This window comes from Pelodiscus sinensis, chromosome 14 (genome assembly GCF_052426305.1).
Source record: "Pelodiscus sinensis isolate ZL-2025 chromosome 14, ASM5242630v1, whole genome shotgun sequence".
Lineage (NCBI taxonomy): Eukaryota > Metazoa > Chordata > Testudines > Trionychidae > Pelodiscus > Pelodiscus sinensis.
The window spans coordinates 9,075,835-9,094,740 of NC_143065.1; the positions used below are offsets into that span (position 1 = coordinate 9,075,835).

At 50.4% G+C, this 18,906-nt stretch overlaps 1 protein-coding gene across 2 annotated transcripts in view; it reads left to right on the plus strand.

Moving 5' to 3' along the window:
- The first annotated feature begins 6,649 nt into the window (after positions 1-6,649).
- The window catches only part of PKM (pyruvate kinase M1/2), a 38,738-nt gene continuing 26,481 nt past the window's right edge, over positions 6,650-18,906 (plus strand). For both annotated transcript variants that reach the window (XM_075897549.2, XM_075897548.2), the window contains exons 1-3: positions 6,650-6,803; positions 16,549-16,709; positions 17,357-17,448. In XM_075897549.2, coding sequence (XP_075753664.1) covers positions 16,568-16,709; positions 17,357-17,448 — 234 coding nt within the window. In that variant the 5' untranslated portion in view covers positions 6,650-6,803; positions 16,549-16,567. The remainder of the gene's footprint in view (positions 6,804-16,548; positions 16,710-17,356; positions 17,449-18,906) is intronic.

Sequence of the window (18,906 nt, forward strand, 5' to 3'; positions counted from 1 at the left end):
GGCCTGGACTCCTAACATCCCTTCCCTTCTGCCACCCCCTCCCCGCCAGCTCCGGGCCCCCTGCTGAGGGAAAGTGGCCAGGCCAGGGCAGGGCAGCCAGTTTGCTCCTCTGCCCCAGGGCCCAGCGGGGAGGCCCCCCCTGCACGAGCCCCCCCCAGGACTGGCAGCCTCGCTGCAGGAGTCCAGCCCCCGGCCGCCCTCCCTGGGAAGGCCACTGAGGAAGCCGGGGGGGGGAGGGCTGACTCCCCCGCTGCCGGTGTAGCCCGACGGGTCGCTGTGGACTCCAGACAGGTCAATGCCAGCGCTGGCGTTGCTTCCAGCCCATGCGCCGGGTGGATGATTTGCTAGACTGCATGGGCCAAGCCCCGTGCATCACCGGTGGCTCTGACGAGGGCCTGTCGGTAGCTCCCCTTCCTCCCGACTCCCAGGGAAACTGGCCAGGCAGGCTTGCTCCACATGGACAGAACGGCTCAGAGGTTACGAGGGCCTGGCCGCCTTCCTGAGGTCAATGGACCGAATGCAGTGACCTCGGGATTGCGCCATGGCGCATGGCCCGGGGACGCTGCCATCTGCAGCCGGGCCTGTTTCCTCACGGGCAGAATCTGGCCGCGGTCCTCCCACCGCAAACCTGGGGAACGCCAGGCGGGCCACAGCCAAGCGTGCGGGTCTCGCGGGGGCGATGCCTCGTCCCTAAGGCAGAGGCACTCCCAAACAAGGTGTGGGCCGTGCGGGGCCTAGAACGGTTTGGGCCGGATTCGGCTTCACTGGCAGCCCCCTCATGGGCCTCACCAAACAGCCAGCAAGCCACCGCTCCCACGCCCGGCCTTCCAAGAGCTAGCGCCCATTCGCTCCTGCCTGGCCCAGCTCGCACGTAGTGTATGGACAGGCTTCAGCCCCGGGGAATCGAGAAGGCCTGTGCAGCGCTGGGGGCCACAGGGAGATGGGGGGCTAGGAAGTGGAAACAGGTCCAGTGTCGCTATCTGTGACAAGGCCAGCTTCCTGGGTAAATGGCAGCTTCTGCAACATGCTGGCTGTTCTGAAAATCTGGCAAGTGTAACAGATATTCCCTAAAATGCCTGAGCATTGGGGGATTCCAATCAACTATCTGCCCGTCAGCTGCCCTGTCATTTTTTCCATCCATGTACGGAATAAGTTTTGTTCTGTGCACCAAGGCAAGTGTGGCTGTGCACCACCCGCAGAAACAGGCTGCTGGCTGGGGGTGCTCTGCTGGTCAGCTGGGTGGCACCTGAATTGCTCCTGGGTGGCTGCCCATGCGCTCCACAGACAGGGACATGGGTGCCCATGGATTTCCCCGGGGGTTAATGTATGCGCCATTGCTCTCCCGTGGCGGTGCTGTGTGTGTTGCTTTCAGAAGCAAACATCACGGAGCCTCTGCGGGAGCCCTTGCAGGCCTGGCACAACGGAAAGGGGCAGCTCCCACGCCCACCACTGACTGCAGCCAGGCCGGTCCGGCGCACTCACCTCTCACACGGACAGACAGAAAAGGGCAAACCCGCAGTCCTACCCTGCCTATCGGATCCGACGCGAGAGAGGCACACAGGAGAATTCGAAGAAGCAGCTGAGACCGACAGTTCACAGCAAACACTCCTCCTAGCGCCAAGCGTTGATCACTGTGCGATGCGCTTGTCCACAGGCGGTCGTTACTCATCAGACACAGTGCTGCCGCGGGGGGACTTGGAGAGAACGTGTGAATGAAATACACCGGCAGAGATGAGACCGAGCAGCCCCGGGCCCTGACAGCCAAGGGGCTGGAGTCATGGCAGCTGTCCCCAGCTGGAGGAGCAGCATTTAGACAGGCCGTTTCTGGGGCTCGCAGGTGGGACACTGGAGCTGATGGACACTCGGGGGACAGGTGGTGATGGCCATGGCGTGCTTGGCTCTGCAGCCGAGCATACGGACACGCACTGCACAGGGTGGGCTGTAGTTCAGCTCCAGGCCAGCGTGGCTTGCTCATGGTCTCCGCCAGGGCAACCTCTGCTGAGCAACACGTGCTGGTGGACCCCCCGCCTTGGGCACGGCCCCCGCTAGGGTTAGCGGAAGGCAGGAGCGACATGGGCCGGGCGAGAGCGGGATGGAGCCAAAACGGCTGCAGGATCAGCGCATCGGGCTCCAGGAGCCAAACGCTCGCAGCGGGAGGCCTGCCCTTCCGTAGGGCTTTTCCAGGAATTGGTGGCTTTCCAGGCTCTGAGGTGACCAGTGGCCCTGCTGGAGATCCTGGAAGGGATCTGCCCTTCGGAGAGTGCTGAGCAGTCACGCCCTGAAAACCAGCCCCCTCTAAAGTCTGTCCCAGCAGGCCCCCCAAAGCGCTGCCCCCCTGGGCCTGGGGATTTGATGAAATTCATCCACACAAAGCCTTCATACAAGGCTGACGCAGGACCTCAGAGGAGCACAGGCCTTGTGCAAGCTGAGCCGGGGACTCCCCCTTCGTGGCCATCACGTAAGACCAGGGGAAGGCGCAAACACCCAGGGGAGGAGGGACTCTCCCCATGGTAACTCTTGTCTCTGGCGCGTGTCATCAGTAAACCGCAGCGCCTGGCTGTCCCCATGTCACGGGGGGCACGTGAGGCATGGGACGGGGATGAGCCCTGGCAAGGCCGCTCGGTAGAGCCAGGCCTGACGCCCCACGCTGGTGCTCCGTCCGTGAGGAGACCAGACCCCGAGTGTCCAGAAACCTCCCGGCTGGGCAGCTCTCCACGGGGCTCAGCTCGCTGTCGAGCGGCTAAGGAGCATGCAGGTGGGGGTGTTACCGGGTTAGCTCCGGCAGCAGCCAGCCGTGCTGGGCCAGAGAACCTGGCTGCAGTGGGGCCCCACGGCCCCGGGGGGGCTGGGCGGCAGGCCCTAGATTTAACTCCATGAACTCCATTCACCCGAAGCAGAGGGCCGAGCCCACGAAGCTCATGACCCCATCTACATTTTTGTCCGTCTCTGCGGTGCTGCAGGATGAGTTGTCGTTTGTAAGTGGTTCCTAGACATCTGTCTTTAACCGGTTACCGTTAAACAGCCCCCATGTTGCGAGTGCTCCCCGCCCAGGCACCTGTGGGTGAGGGCTACTCGGGCGCGTGGCTGGGGACGAGCTCAGTTCTTTCGCCTCCTTTTCCAGGGGCAGATTTCTTTTATGCTGAGCGACGTCACTCCTGCCCTTGCTGGAGCACGTTGGCGAAGGAGGCCGCCGGAAGAGACGCTTAGCTCCTAGCAAGTGCCCATGCAGAGACATTCCAGGGCTGGGTTTCACCTGCCCAGGAATCCCACCCTGCTTGTTCTGCTGCAAAATTCACCAGCGTCACTAACAGCAGCCAAAGGGAGAGGGCGACCTGCCTGTCTGGGAACCCAGGGGGCCACACAACGGCATGTGGCCTCCCAGCCAGCATCATGTAAGAGCAGAAGCGGGGAGGAGAGCAGGCCCAGCTCCTTTGCAATGGCTTTGCCACTCTAACCCACACACGCCCTGTGTGCCCCGTCACCCAGGGTCCGGCTGGCCCGGACAGATGTTGCTAAGCTCACCCCAGCTCTGGCTAACAGAGCAGGGTCCTTTAATTCCCAGGGCTCCAACCATGCAACTGCTGCCCCACCCTGGCGTGGGGTGTTACACCACAGTCTGCAGTGCTGACTCATTCTGTCTCATTTCCTTTTCCAGGCGGGGAGGGGGGGGACTCTAAACTCTCCTCCTGCTGCTCATTTCCCCCTGGCTGCAAACGGCTTTTCCCAGCCGGAACAGCCTGTTCCAGCCGGGGCCCATTTGAATCCTCCGTGGGTGAAATTCATCCCTCTGCAGGCCAGTGCGAGGTCCAGGCACCAGCTGGACCGGGCACTGCGGTGGCTTTCTGCACAGGACGAATGTCATTCACAGGCTTGTGCACGGTGCATGTGAGGATGAGTGTCAGTTTGCCCGCTGGGGTGTTTTTAGGACCGCGTGTGTGCTCTCAGCGCCTGTGCGGGGGTCACTCCGAAACCACAGCCTGTGACACTTTGGTATCGCTGTATTGATTTATGGAGGCTCCTAATGAAATCTGCCCCCCCACAGTACGTCTCTAGCAGACAACGTAGGCTAGACAACACGGACCTTCTGCTCTCTCTGAGGAGACAAGCGCCCTGCCCAGCAAGCTTTCAGTCCAGGCAAGTCCATATGCAGACTGCTTTCAGTCCATATGCAGACTGCTTTCAGTCCATATGCAGACTGTTGGCAAGGGACTGGAAGAAAGAATCCTTATCCTGCCTTTGGGGCATGTTTTGTCTTGTCTGGCTCCTGTTGCCAAATGCCTCCCATTGAAATTCACAGCCACCTGTCAGGTAGGCTAGTGTTGCTACCCCCAGGCACTGAGAGATTATGGGACTTCAAGGTCACCCTGTCAGCCTGGGGTTTCTCCTGGACCCAGCAGAGTTTTTTATAAACTGATGCCCCCCTTCTCCCCTTGATTTTACCTCCAGCAAAGGCCTGGCCCCAAACTCCCCCAGGGAGTGACCCAGTCCAAGCAGAGATGACCCAGCCTCCCCCCGCAGTCACAGCTCTGCCACTGTGGGAACAGCCAGCCTGGCCCTGGCTGGAGACACCTCCTTGCCAAAGCGATTACAAAACCCTCAGGTCCCGAGGGGCTGGACCGCGCTGCCAGTGGGCGTCACCAGGCCGCGACCCACCTGGAAGCAAGGCACTGGCTGGCGTGCAGCACCCCGTCAGATGTCACTGGCTCTGGGCTGCAATCAGTCTGGCTTGGCCTCCAGCCATCTCAGGCCCTCAGCCCTGCCCTGCACCCAGGAGGACAAAGCAGAGGCAGATGGGCTGATGGCTGATGATAAAAGATGACTCATCCACCCTTCCAGGCCATTGATGGAGAGGGTCTGTCCCCTGCACACTGTTCATCCAGGGAGCAAACTGTGTACGAAACCAGTAACCAGCGAAGTCACTGGACGCTGCCCCGCTCTGTTTCTGCTTTTCACACAGGGCTCTGAATGGAACACAGAAGGGCCGGGAAAGGCTTTGGCACTGTGTGATCTTCAGGACAGGCTTCTGTTCCCACCGGGCTGGAAAGTGCCAGCCGTACAGCTGGGGTTATTGAACGGAAACATGATTATCCGGACGCACCACACTCCTGCAAAAAGCAACAGCCCTCGGCCATCCCCAGCAGAGCTACCAAAAATGCGCTCTGCCATTCCCGGAGGCTTTTCCTCCGGTCTCCAGCATCCTGAAAAGCAACCCCGAGTTCTCCCCTTCACCAGACACACTGCAGCACAAAACGTTAAGTGCAACCTCCCGCATTCTAGCAGCAACCAATCAGGGCATGTGACAGTCATAAATTCCATGAATTCAGCATGTTACCGAGGTTGCTGTTAAAGTTTTGGCCTAGGCAAGAGGGTGAGTTTGAAAAACCCTTAATCCTCCCCTGAGCTTGGGGAGTGACTCATGTCAGCTTTTAACTAGGCATATGGGTTTTTATTAGTTTGGGGGGGGGGGGGGGAATCTTTTCTTGCTCTCCAGCATGTCTTCCTGTGACATTCAGAGATCCAGCCCCACGAACATGCAGTGATATGATGAATACCGTTGTCTGCTGTAGCAAGTGGGTGTGCTACATTACTCAGTGAGGTATCTGAATTACTTCCAGCTCTGGGAAAAGACAATGTGACCTTAAAACCAGAACAGATGAGTCAGAAGCTTCTACTGGATGCTCTATCCCTGCAAACTCATCCTCTCAGTCTGCTGGTCAGAGACACACTTTTGCTGATACCAGCCATTATCGGGGTAGCTTCACCCCTTGCAGGACCCTACACACTTAGGACAAGGAAATTGGGGGCCACTCAGCAACATGGGGCCCAATCTCCCCTCTTTAGCCGTCGGAGGATTCTCAAGAGCAGCTCTTGCCTCCGCTTTGGGGCTTTGCTGTACCTGCCTCGGAGGAGAAAATGCGGCTGTGCATTGGGGCCTGGACTGGGTATCAAGCTTGCTTTCTTCTCCCTTTGTCATGGGATGTCTGGATCCATTCTTTAGCGGGCAGCTTTCCAGCTGGGATCTCAATGGTCATTTGGCACTAACAATGAGCCCTCTAGGAGCCCGGAGCCCTCCTTAAAAAGGGGGAAGGGAAAAATTCACAAGCAGCAACAATGGGGACTAGAGCTTTGTAAATGGTTTGCAGGGCCTTGAAAGAGAGGGGGCGGGGCAGGAGAGGCTGCCAGCTGGGATGCAGGGCAGCCAGGCCTCTGAGCAGGCCCATGGGGGATGGGCAAGGGGCGCAGTCCCATTAAGATGCACTGCAGCAGGGGCAACGTTCCCGGTCTATGCTCAGTGGGTCAGTGTGAGGCCAGGATGGGGGGGCTCTGGGGATGCCCTACACCCTGGAGCTCTCTTAGCTGGACCACTCCATGCCAGGAGACGCTGCTGCTGCAGGGGAAGGGAACGCATGAGGCTGGGGCCCATCCAAGAGATACTGCTGCCGCACGGGGTATCGGGGAGGCGGCCCCTTTAAGAGCTGGGGATGGGGGGTAACAGTAATAGGTGCGGTCCCTTTAACTGCGGCCGCCGCTGCCCCTGTCACTCGCAGGCTGCGTGCCCAGCCCCTTGGCGCCTCCCCATTGGCCGGCGCCCCGCGTGCTTGTCAGCTCGCCGCTCCCCGCCGCAGCATGTGCCTCCGCCAGCGAAAGAGTCCGTTGGCTCCGCCTCCCCGCGCGAGCCGGGGGCGGGCGGCGGCGGAGGGATCCGCGGGGCGGTCGGGATCACCTTGAGGCGCGTCGCGGGCGGGGGGGGCCGCAGAGAAGCTGAGACTCTCGGGGCGGACGGACGTGAGGCGGCGCAGCAGGTAACGGGGGAGCCGGCCCGGGCCCGCGGAACCGGGTCGCTGGAAGGGGGGGCCGGAGCCCGCTCCTCCCCCCTCCGCGGGGCGCGCTGAACGTCCGCGGCCTGCGGGCAGCACGTGGGGCGCCGGGGGGGGGGGAGCGGCTCCCGGGGCCGGCGCGCGCCAGGCGGGACAAAGAGCCGCGCGCCCGGCCTGGAGCCCTGCGGGGGGGCTGCGCGCTCCCCGGCGGCGGGGGCGGGTTGCGCTGCGCAGCGAGCCGGCCCGCAGCGCGCTGCGCCTCCGAGCGGGTGCCGCTGTGCGCGGCTGGGGGGGGGGGCGCGCGGCTGCGGAGCCTGTTGAGCGGGCCACCCGATCTCGCAGCCCCCGGGCTGGGGCAGACCTCGGGCATCGAGCCCAGCCCCCGGGCCAAAGCAGGACCGACCCGACTCACTCCCCAGCCGGTAACCTGCCGTGACGGAGTCCTGGCCCCGCGTTCCCGTGCACGGACACACGAGCCTTCACACGAGTGCCTCGCGGTGGTATCCTGTGAAACGCAGCTGGTCCCCTGTGACTCAGTGTGACACACAACTGGTCCTCCGCCACTCCCCCCAGACCGGTTACCCGTGCACTTGTACAAATGGCAAAACTCAAACCTCCCTGCTGCAGTGTGTCTAATGGGCCAACCGAACTGATAGGAAATGTGGGCAAACGTCATGAGTCATGTTGCTGCAGCAGGGAGACAGGTGTCTGTTGCGATTGTTCACCCCTGTGGAGGGGTAGGAGTGCAGGTAGCACTGCTCTTAACAGCCCTCCTGGTTGGCTGAGAGACCGCAGCTTCAGAGATGTTGGTCTCATCGGCTACAGTAACTGCAGTACAACAGCTGATGTCGTTCCTCTGGTCAAAAAACCGTTCTTGAATTAACTTTAAAAAATAACGAATAGTTTGGTAGCACTGGAAAGGCTAACAAAACATGTAGATGGTATCGTGAGCTTTCATGGGCACAATCCTCTTCTTTTGAAGTTCCTGAATTGTTGGCCCTGGATTTGAACCCTCTGCTTTCCTTCTGTGGGTTTTTTTGGGTGGGTGATGTGTAAAAGTAAACTGAACATGCAAGTATCCCAAAAGAGAATTAAATACACCCACCTAATTGTATTCATTAAACAAGATTCCGTTGTTGGTAAATTTAAAACGTCCTCTATTGATAGATGCTGAACTTTATAATGTACTATGCTCCTGAGGCAGACATATCTGCAATACATTGCCTTATTCCATACTTTTTGCTTTCTTTAAGATTAGGATCTAGCACCTCTGGAAAACAATTCTTGGTGTGGTTCAGATACATGGGTTTTCTTGCACTACCATTTGGGCCACTTCCTCTGCAAGAAAGTGCATACTTCTAAAGTGTAGCTAGCTAGCAATACTCACTACTTAATTACTCTTGCCTTTTAAAGTGTGTGGGGGTGGGGGGGAAAGAGAAGATAGGGCAGTGAAACAAGATAGAGCTGCTAAAAAGGGTTAAATGTAATTTGCTTAATCACTGTTCCTGGCTGCAGCTCCATGCTATAGAAGTTGCAAAAAGAAGATTGGATTCAGAGCTGCAAGGTATTTCAGTTTAGTGTTTCCAGAGGTGCAGTGGGTCAATCCTATTTGGGAGTAGGGCTTGAATTGAATGGAAAGGGAGTGTTCACCACCACTTCCCCTTATGAAGATCAGTGTCCTAAATGCTGACTTAGATGAGTATATAGTTCAATAAACTTGTTAGTGACTAACTTAGTCAGCTCTTCATTGCTCAGGCAAGCAAAGGCCCCATCTGAAATCTCCTGTGTTATGTCTGTGTAAACATGTCCAATTGATTTTGATATTCATCTGTACTTCAAGAAAGACTATAAAAACCTTTGGAACATGTTTGAACCCCTCATTTTAAAGTCAGGCTTGCATGAATGGCGCTTTTGTTACTAACCAGTGGGAACTTCAATGCTGTCATCTCAGATTAATAAAAGTAGAGCAGCCTTTTTAAATGGTCATGGCTCTGGCATCCCAGCTCCTTGGGGATGGAGCACAGTAACAGAAAACACTGCTTGTGTCTTATTACCTAAGAATCAAATCTCTGTACAACCTGCTTATGCCTGCAGTGCCACTCAAGCATTTTGTGACTCTTTATTCCTGACATAGTGCTGCAGTTTGTAGGAGCAATCTTATTTGTGTTGCTGAAACCTAGCAGAACTAGAACTTTATTCAACTTCAAGAATCCTAGAATTGTATCTCCTCTACAGCCATATACCAAGGAAGATTGAAATGCAGCTTGCCCCTTGAAATAAAGAGCTTTTATGAACAGACCTGGCCCCTCTCTCCTTCCCCCAAAATAGCTCACGCCTCGCTAAGGTTATTATGATGATCTTTCATTAAAGAACTAGACCGATTTAGAGCTGTTCTCAAACCATGTTAGAACCTATTTGAGGGTTAGGGACACAATGCATGTTGAGGCAACTTTATACCTAAAAACTTAAACAGTCTAGTAGCATCTTAAAGACTAACACAACATGTAGGTGATATCATGAGCTTTCCTACTTCAGATGGAGTGTAGGATACCTGCAACAATCTCAATTCAAATTCTTCCAGCAGAAAAGTAAACATGCTGTGAAATCACAAGATACTTGAGGCTGAATGTTTATCTAGAAGGATACTTCTGAATTTTCTAGAGGTGAAATCTACAAATTCTTGTTAAAAGCTGGTATTCAGGTAGTCTATGCTATTGCATTGACTGCAGTATTGAGGTAATCTCCATACATAAAGATGCAGTTAGTCTAGATTGTTGTGCCTCTACTCCTGGGTAACAGTTAGATTTTAGGCTCACCTATTTGGTATACAAATACAATCTTCTGCTAGTAGCAGGCTAGGAAAGAGGCCTGAAACCTCTTAGTTACATAAAATCTAATGCTGAATCCCATTTCGCTAAAACTGTCGGGATGTATGGTCAAGACAAACCACGTGGGTGTCCTCTTTCCTGTCCTTGGACAGCAGCCTGCTCATATTCCTAGGAGGGGCTATATAGTCCCACCTCCTCTGGAAAAGCAGCAGAGCTTAGCTGCAGTGTGGTGTGATGGGTAGCACGTAGGACCAAATAGGACTGCAGTAGCAGCTAACAGCCACTACTGAATGATGTGCGCAGAAATACTTTATCTAGGTGGTGCAGTCAGAACAGCACATGACTGCCATATCTGTAAACCCAGCTAGGATTCAGATCTTCACTCTGCCAATAAATCTGTGCATTTGCATTTTGAAAGAGATTAGTAGCTTTAACAGTGAGTCCAGTGGCACCTGAAATTTGCTAGTCTTTAAGGTGCCACTGGGCTCCTTGTTTTTGCTGAAACAGAGTAACATGGCTACCTTTTGTTTGCTGATAACATGAGAGCATGAATTCTTGGATTTTTCTGAAAGCCTGCTTAACTGTTGCTTTAGTAACACCCAGTACAGATAAGAGTGTCTGGCATGTTATGTCTGCACCAGGACCACTAATTGTTTTTGGAGATGTCATGTGGTCTTGTTATCAGCATCATTCTCACTCATTAATCAAACCTGTAGTGAGCTTGATTTTAAGCTTGTCATATGACTTGGGCCTCAGAGGAGCATATTGAACTAGATCGAATGTTAATCTGGCAGCTAATCCATTCTCATCCAGGAAAAGTGCTGATGTCACACAGACGGCACTAGAGTGGTCCTCCCACCCATCCTTTCCAATCCAATTAACTTGTGCTCTGAAAATCAGACACATTAGCAGGACTGAATATGCTGGTTTAGTCAGCTGTTTGATGAGAGTTGGTGTTTTAACAGCCATGTAGACAGAGAAAGCCCACTGACACTGTCTACACCAGCACTTGGTTCAGGATAACTTGCGTCACTCAAGGGCGTAGATGTCTGTTACCGCTGACTCTGGGAATCTTTACTTGTTTCCTAGCTCTAGCCCTTAGAGATCAAGCAGCAGAGAACTTTTTTGTGAGCATCTTTGTATGCCTTTTCCCTAGAGTTCAGACTGACCGAGGACTCCTCTACACAACTTCTTCATGGGTGGATGGGGCAATCAACACAGCGTTTATCCTACATTGGCCCATTTAGTCTTGCTTAGAGATTCTTGATGGTCAGTGGAGCTGCTCAGGTTCACAAATTCACAGCCAGCGTTTTTTACACCTAAAGCAAAATTTACATATCATAGCATGAGACAGACACTACAAGTGAGAGCAATGCATGCAACAGTTCAGAAGCATCTTTTTTACAAGTCTGACACCAGTCTTGAACAATATTGTGAGGGTGAGTTGGTCTGATTTCCAGGTATGGATTGGTTAGTGGTCAGCTGGCGCCTCAGCAAAAGCTGGCACTAAGTTCAACAGTATCATAGAAAAAAAAATAGCCACCAAAATGGAGCAGTCTTGCACAGTTGCCTAACAAGAGGGTTATCCTCTGCAAAAAACCATAGGGCAGTGGAACAGAATTTTTCCTTATCAGTAAAGGAGTTGGCAGATGGGTCCAAAACACAAACCTAGTTCTGGCATTTGTGTTGTAGCAAAGAATCAAAACATGCTTTGGGGTGGAGGTGTAATGCTTAAAATATAGGTGCCCCTTTTAATCTAAGCTTTCATAACTTCTAGTACTACAAATGTTGGTAATAAACTACTTGCTCTTGAAGGACTGGTTCCTAAACACACCACTCTTCTCACCTCTGCCTTCCTTTCTTTACTTCCCTTGTACCAGTCCTGAGTTGAATAGGCTGTACGAGAACAACTCAGCATGACTGAGTAGCTTTTTGGTGTGAATACATTTGTATTCAGGACTAAAGGCCCATCGGATTTAAATCTTAATCTTCAGAGGCAGCAAAGCTAAAATCCACTGCATGAGTTGCCTTTTTTCCAGTATATAGCTACTTTCTGGCTCTCACAGGCCTAAGAATATACTTAAAACCAAAATACCCCACAGCTGAGTTGGGAAGTAGCTGCTATGTAAGTAACTTCATTCTGAGCCTGTGTACTTGTGCTTATGCCATGGGAAAACACCAGTGACTTAAAAATTGAGGCAAGATTATCTAGAATTTTGCACTTGGGTAATCTCAACTTCCCTTTCTTAACAGCTATATTATGAGATGAGACTATGAAGATTTAGGCAGGAAATGAACCATTTAGATGTATACTGTGTGGGCAGGTATCTTTTTGGCAATAGAGTGAAAAGATGCATGCAAAGAAATAATCACATAATCTTCCACCCTGTGGAGAGATGTTCTCTGATCCCAGACTAGCGAGGAATAGTGAGTGTGCCACAAGCAGCCTGCAGCACATTGGGGTTGCACCTGTGGCCTGCAGACTGTCTGCCCCCCCTTCTCACTTGCTTCTGGGGCATTGGAGCACTTGTACTCCCCCCTACTGGTTTGCAGCTGTTAAAGTTTTGGGAGGGAGAGGAGCAGGGATGGAGCTTGAATCAGCTCATTTGCAGAACTCAAGTGCTGGGAGAGAGGGGGAGGAGTGCAAGAGGCATGTGGGGAGAAATGGGGGTCAGGCTGTAGGTGCAACTCCAGTGGGTTGAATGCAAGCCCGCAGTTGCCCACAACTGTCTGAGGCCAATCACTTAAATCTTGCTGGCAAGCTGCAATGTGGGTTGGTATGCACTTGGCTAACTTCTAGGGATGTGAAAGGTTAACTGGCTAACCAGTATGTGTCACCTTAATGAGCGATGCTTACTAGTTCTGGTTAACGATGGAGGCTGGAGCAGCTCCCCACTATTAAATGGGATTTTAAATCCCTACTAACTTCAGAGATGGCATTTTCTTCCTGGCATTGTTGAACCTAAGTGTAGGCTTCAAAAAAGGGAGTGTTAGGGACTGTCTTCTAGAATGTCATCGTGCTTAAATACCAGTGATGAATCCCCTCTTATAAAATCAATATCTGCTGTTTCCCATTACATGCATCTACTGGGATTTGATTTCCCTCCTCTCCTGTTCCTTTTAGTTAGCTGAGGGGCAATTTGACAAATCCAAACAGGTTGCTACTGCTTCTATTGCAAGAAATTTGGTTTAAGCTCTTCCAGTACTGAATAAGGGCTCTGTGTCTGTACCATTGTTGACCCAGTCTCTTTAATGTTGATGTTGCAAATGAAAGCAACGGAGTTCTGACCTCTTTTAACTTCTTGGCTACTTCTTGCAATAGTAGCACAAGAGGTTAACTCTTCAATGCTGCATATCCCAGGCCAGTCTTCATTGTAATATCCAAAGGAGCATACTGATTCTGAACAGACGCTGGAAAGGTCAGTGCAAATGTGAAAATGCATGTTGCCAGAAACATGTGAGGTTGGGTTGTATAATAAATCGGGGTTTACTGGTTTTATGTCCTAATTAAATCAGTCTCATTTCCTACTCTTATATAAAATCCATTGCCTAGAGCTACTATGCCCATCTGTATCTTGCAAAGAAATTTTAAACATAAATTGCTAAAAACAGCGCTCAAATCTTGATCTGCAGCAGAGTTCAGTGAATGTTTTATAGACAAGCACTGTAATTGGTACCAGGGAAGTACAAAAACATAGGGCACAATATTGCAAAACTAAAGCTACCTGCAGGCTTGTTTTAAAACAAACAAGTTTTTCTTTACTCAGTACACAGTCAACCTGTGGAACTCCTTGCCAGAGGATGCGGTGAAGGCCAAAACTTTGTCAGGGTTAAAAAAAGAACTAGATTCATGGTGGATAGCCTTTGATGGACCTATTAGCCAGGATGGGTAGGAATGGTGTCCCTAGCCTCTGTCTGAAAGTGGGAGACAGGGGAGAGATCAGATGAGGATTGCCTGTTGAGATCCCTGCCTCTGGGGCATCTGGTATTGGCCACTGTCAGCAGACAGGATACTTGGCTGGATGGACCTTTGGTCTGGCCCAGTATGGCTGTTCTTATGAAAACACAATTTCCATGTTCTTGCTGGTGTTTTTTCTTTCCAGTTCTAATTTCCCTACCCCAGAAAAAGTAAGTTCACAATGGCTGATTGCTATTTCTGGCTCTTGAGTTGTGTTGGGAAAGATTGTTGCTAGTGCGATTCTGGCTTCATATGAAACTCTTCTTTTAAAAAGCAGTAATATCTTTATTGCAGAATGAGTGTGGCATACAGAAATGTAAATTAGAAGTTGCTTGTAAATGCCTGTTGGGGGTTTTCCATGAGGTGCTGGCTGCATTTAAAACACTTTATTATGCGCACTGAGGGGGAGGGGAAGTTTGTGACTCAGTAACAGCCTGGTAGCTACCAGGCTATCGGTTTCCATCTCAGTTGCTCATCCTTTGAACAGAATGAAATGAGATGCTTCATGCCATTTCCAGAATTGTCTGGCATTTGGATAGGGCTGCATATTTTGACTTACTGGTGTCAAGGGGCATAGGGAGAACTTTTGCAGCTTCAGTTCACTGCTCCTTAAAGCATTCAGTGATTTGACTTACAAGGTGCTACATAATATGAATGGCTGGTTAACTTGAACTCTTTGGAAGCTTACACCTGAAATCTAGGTTATGATGCCTGACTCTTGGGGATGTTTGGGAGTGAACTTGTGTTAGAGCAGTTGAGACTCAGCTAGTTTTTCTCCAACATCAGTCTTTAGTTCTAAGAATTGCTGCTCCCTCCTGGAGTTATTTCCTATTTTTGTAGTCAGGTCAGCAAGTAGGAGATAATTCAAACAAATCCGAGTACCAAAAAGCAGCCTCATCAGTTGCAGGATCTGGAAGTCTGACTTTTGGTGTTCGCGTGACTCTTCCTTTTAATGAAGAATTGTTTTGCATATCTAGAAAACTTGCATTAGAATGGGAGGAAGTGGTCGATAGGAAACTCATGTCTCTCCTCTCCTCCTATATTTACCTCTTCATGCTGATAAACATTTCAGCTAGGTATGCTGGAATAGTAGTTAATGTAAGGTTGCAATGCTGCTAACTTCCATGTGCCTTCATTTCTATCTCAGTGAGTCAGCACCTTCCAATGGCGTGGAATAAGAATACTTGCCAGGGTACACTGAGGTTTTCAGTAGCCTGCGTCCTTGCTGTAAAGTCTTCGTATCATAATGAGGATACAGTGAGTCAAAGCTGCCTTGTGAGAAACTGCACGTAGATGCTGGGAAATTGGAAGGTCTGACTGGCAGAGGTGGGTGAGGGAGGAGCTAAGCTTTGAGTGAAGCCTCTTAAGCATTGACCTCATGGGAGAGCACATGTTTAACATGTGGTGGTAGGATCACAGGCTACCTCTCTTCTGTGAGTGTAGGTGTAGTCGCAGTACCAATTTGAGTTTTTATGTCCATATCCATGTAATAACTTTGGCTGTAGAATTTACTTCTCTTTAGCCTCCATGGTCTGACAAAACTGAATGACCTGATTTAGCATATAGGCTGCAACTCACAATAGCACTTGACTATTACTGTAATATGGATTGTTACATCTAAATTACATTAAGTACTGGTTTTACAGGGAGTTTTACCTGCTTTTTCTGAATGTCCATGATATAGGATGTTCAGGTTGCTGCTATGAATGCCAATACGGGGGAAGTGGGGAATATATATATATTTTAATAGTCAGTGGTTCAGAATAATCTGACTCCAGATAAACCCAAGTACCATGTAAAGTTGCTTAGTCTAAAAATATTACTGCAGAATTTGAGCTTTGCAGAAGTTAATAGGCAGGGTTGACTGGCAGAATTCCTGTCTTTTTACAGGAAGTCAGACTGCTCATAATGGGGCTGTGTTTCTTTGGTTAAGCAGGTTATACTCAGCATGACTTTTTTTGTCTACATAATGCAATGGGGCTGTATCCAACCAATTCCAACACTTCAGGGAATTTTCTAGGCATCAATGACGAACTTGGAATTTTTTAGGAGGGGAGGGGGGATTTCACTTTTCAGCACAGCCACAAGCATCTCTACAGTAGTGTGTAGATTAAACTGACTGTTGGTACCTGCTAATGCATAACAATACTCCTGTCATCAGAAGGCTATCTCCCAGACAAATATTGATTATGGGAATGGAGCAACCTAGAACAAAGAGGGAGATGTAAATGGGAGACCCAGCTGTTACACGGTACATAAGGCATGCAACCCCTATGAGGGAGGAAGATTAAAGGAAGTCCCTGCCAGAGGGATGTGGGAAAATGACCCCCAGGAATGTCCTGGGTGGAAGGCAGGGAGCCCCTGCAGCTAGCTATAAAGTGAGATTCCCTTGTCCCCAGGCTATGGAACCTGAACCAGATGGCCTAACTTGGTCAGACTGCATTCCAAAAAAGCTGCTTATCTAGGTGAAGGTGGCAGATTTTTCCTGTCATAGTATATTGCTACAGAGCGTTTATTTTATTTCTAGATTCCAAGGCCAGAAGGGACCATTTTGGATCTCCTGTATAATACAGGCCATAAAACTTCCCCACAACCATTCTTACAGTAGGAATATTCTTTCAGAAAAGCTCCAATTTATTTTAAATATCAGTGATGGAGAATCCATCCACCCCAACCCTTAGTTCAGACTTAATGGCTCAACTTTTTGCCTTATGTCATCTAAATTTGTTGATCTTCAGGTTCTCTCCTCTGAACTGTATTGTGTTAGATTGCAAAGCTCCTCCTCTTCTGCAGGTAGGTACTTGGACTGTAATCAAGTCACCTCTCAACTTCCTATGTAGCTTAACAAAAAGATGGAGGGCTATGAATGTGTTTGAGGCCTTCTGGACGAAAAAGGCTATTTGGGTTTACCTAACATTCTACAACTACTCTCCCTTTCTCCTAGGTAAAGAATCCCAGCAGCCATGTCTAAGCACCACGATGCTTTCATCCAGACCCAGCAGCTGCACGCTGCCATGGCAGACACTTTTCTGGAGCATATGTGCCGCTTGGACATCGATTCAGAGCCAATCACAGCTCGAAACACTGGCATTATCTGTACTATTGGTAGGTAGCTCTTCGTGCCTGGGGCAGAGGACTGCAGCTGTCTCCTGAAAACAGTCCAAAGATTAGTAGTGTTCCCACAAGATCTGTAGAATGGTGGACACGTGGATAGGAGTACTGTAGCTTCTATTAATGGCAGAGATGTCTAAGTGTGCAGCTAGACTGAGAATTGACCCTTCAGAGTCTGAGTGTCACAGTGAAATGTTGTTCTAGCAATTGCAGCTGGTTTAACCCTTTCCCCATCACATTTAAATTGGCAACTTGAAAATGCAGTAGTGAAGGTGTAATGTGGTGGTATGTACAGCGGGCTTCAGCTATGGGAGTAACATGCAGCCTGGGTTGAAGAATCCTTCTAATACTTGGGAATTACCTTAGTTGGAGTGCGGCCAAACAAGGAGCCATCTGCAAGTGCGTGTATCTGAGCTAGTTTGAGAGCATGCATGCACTTTGCAGAAAGCCAAGAGACATGTTGCTTCATAACTATTCAAGTCCTTGTACAATGTCTCTGCACATCTGTGGTTCACCCCCTTTCTAGCTTGTGAAATAGCCCATAAACCTAGAACAATTTCTGATCTTGCCTTTGCCTTAAGTTTGTAACAAGCTTTTACCAATTGACAGTAATACTGTGATTCCTTTTGCCATCCTTCTAGGCCCAGCCTCCCGCTCAGTAGAAACGCTGAGAGAAATGATTAAATCTGGAATGAATGTTGCCCGTCTCAACTTCTCTCATGGAACTCATGAGGTAAGGACAGTGTGAATAAACATTTGTACCGACTTGAGCAAAAGTGCTTTCTTGGGGCAAGCTTTGGCAGTGGAAAGCTGATACTTAACTACAATGATGCACTTTCACAAGACAAACACCCATGTTCATTTTGTAAGCTCGTTACAGCAGTTGGCAAGATGCCTTACGGTTGGTACTTCTAGAGTCCAAACATACACAACAGAGGATGCTGAGCAAGGGAATGGAACGAGGGTGTGATTCCTCTCGCTGTGTACATGTGCCTCTGCCCCCAGATCTCAAGCTAGAATAGTCTGTGCCCAAACCTTCACCCTTAGGAGCCCGCAGGGGAGAATTGCTCAGCTCTAGTCTTGGTCTGACTTGATCTCCCCCAGCCTGAGAGCTGAGTTGTTTTCAGACCCAAACTGCCTCTTCCTCCTGACCCTGAGTCAGTGCCGTCCTCTCTAGCTGCTTCCTATCCCTTTGGTCAGCGTGGCAGCTTTGTGTGCTGGCTGCTGCAGGCCTCACTTCTGCTGGCCACCTACCCGCTGATGTGCTGCACAGGAACTCCTCGGCACTCACTCCAGCACAGGAAGATGGCATGGCTGACAGGAGCAGGGCGTGCAGCAGCAGCTGCACCAACTCTCCTGGCAAGAAAAGGTGAACAGATGTCCTGAGCCAGGCAAATTATTTTCAACGCTTGTTGTTAGGTCTTGGAGTGTTCATGTCCCGTTGCAGGCCTCAGGCTGGCAGCTCTAACAGAGGCTAAATAACACTGGTATTTGCCACTTGGATAGCTCAGTACACATGGCTACACCAAACTGCTAGATCTTGGACTCTTCCCTGGTTTCTGCCATAGATGACCACTGTGTCGAGAGGGCTGCTCTTCCATGTCTCTCGTAAGAAAAAAGATGGCGCTTTGATTGTGCAGAACATCGAATTCTCTTGGTCTAAATATTTTTCAGGCTACATTGAATCAACTTGCCTCTTAAAAGACATAAAGAAAAGGGGTGTGTGGGGGTGGGGGGTGTGTACACACTTCTTACAATTCCTTAAATGTGTTGGCAAATGCTAGCCTAGAAAGCCTTTTTTTCTAAGGGTTTTCTGTTTGCTGCAAATACTGAATAATGAAATCCAGACTTGTACTTGGCACTGCCAATGCTACTACCTGACACAGCTGGTTAATGAGTTTCAAGGACCTTAAACAAGGACTCAGCCTTTGGTTGCTGGTTGCCTATGAAGGAGTTGTCTTTTTAAAAACAAACATGAAACCTAAGTCACAGCTCATTACCAGGCATACTTTAAATCCTTTAGACTATTACTGAACGTTAGGCTGGACAGGAATAAAAAATTAGCACCATCCATAGGGGGTTGAACCATGGGTCAGTCTGGCCCACTATCTTGTCTTCCAACCAAGCCAGTTGATTCAGAGTGAATGAACTGAGCAAGCAGTCATTGAGTGATCATCCCCTTATGTTCACT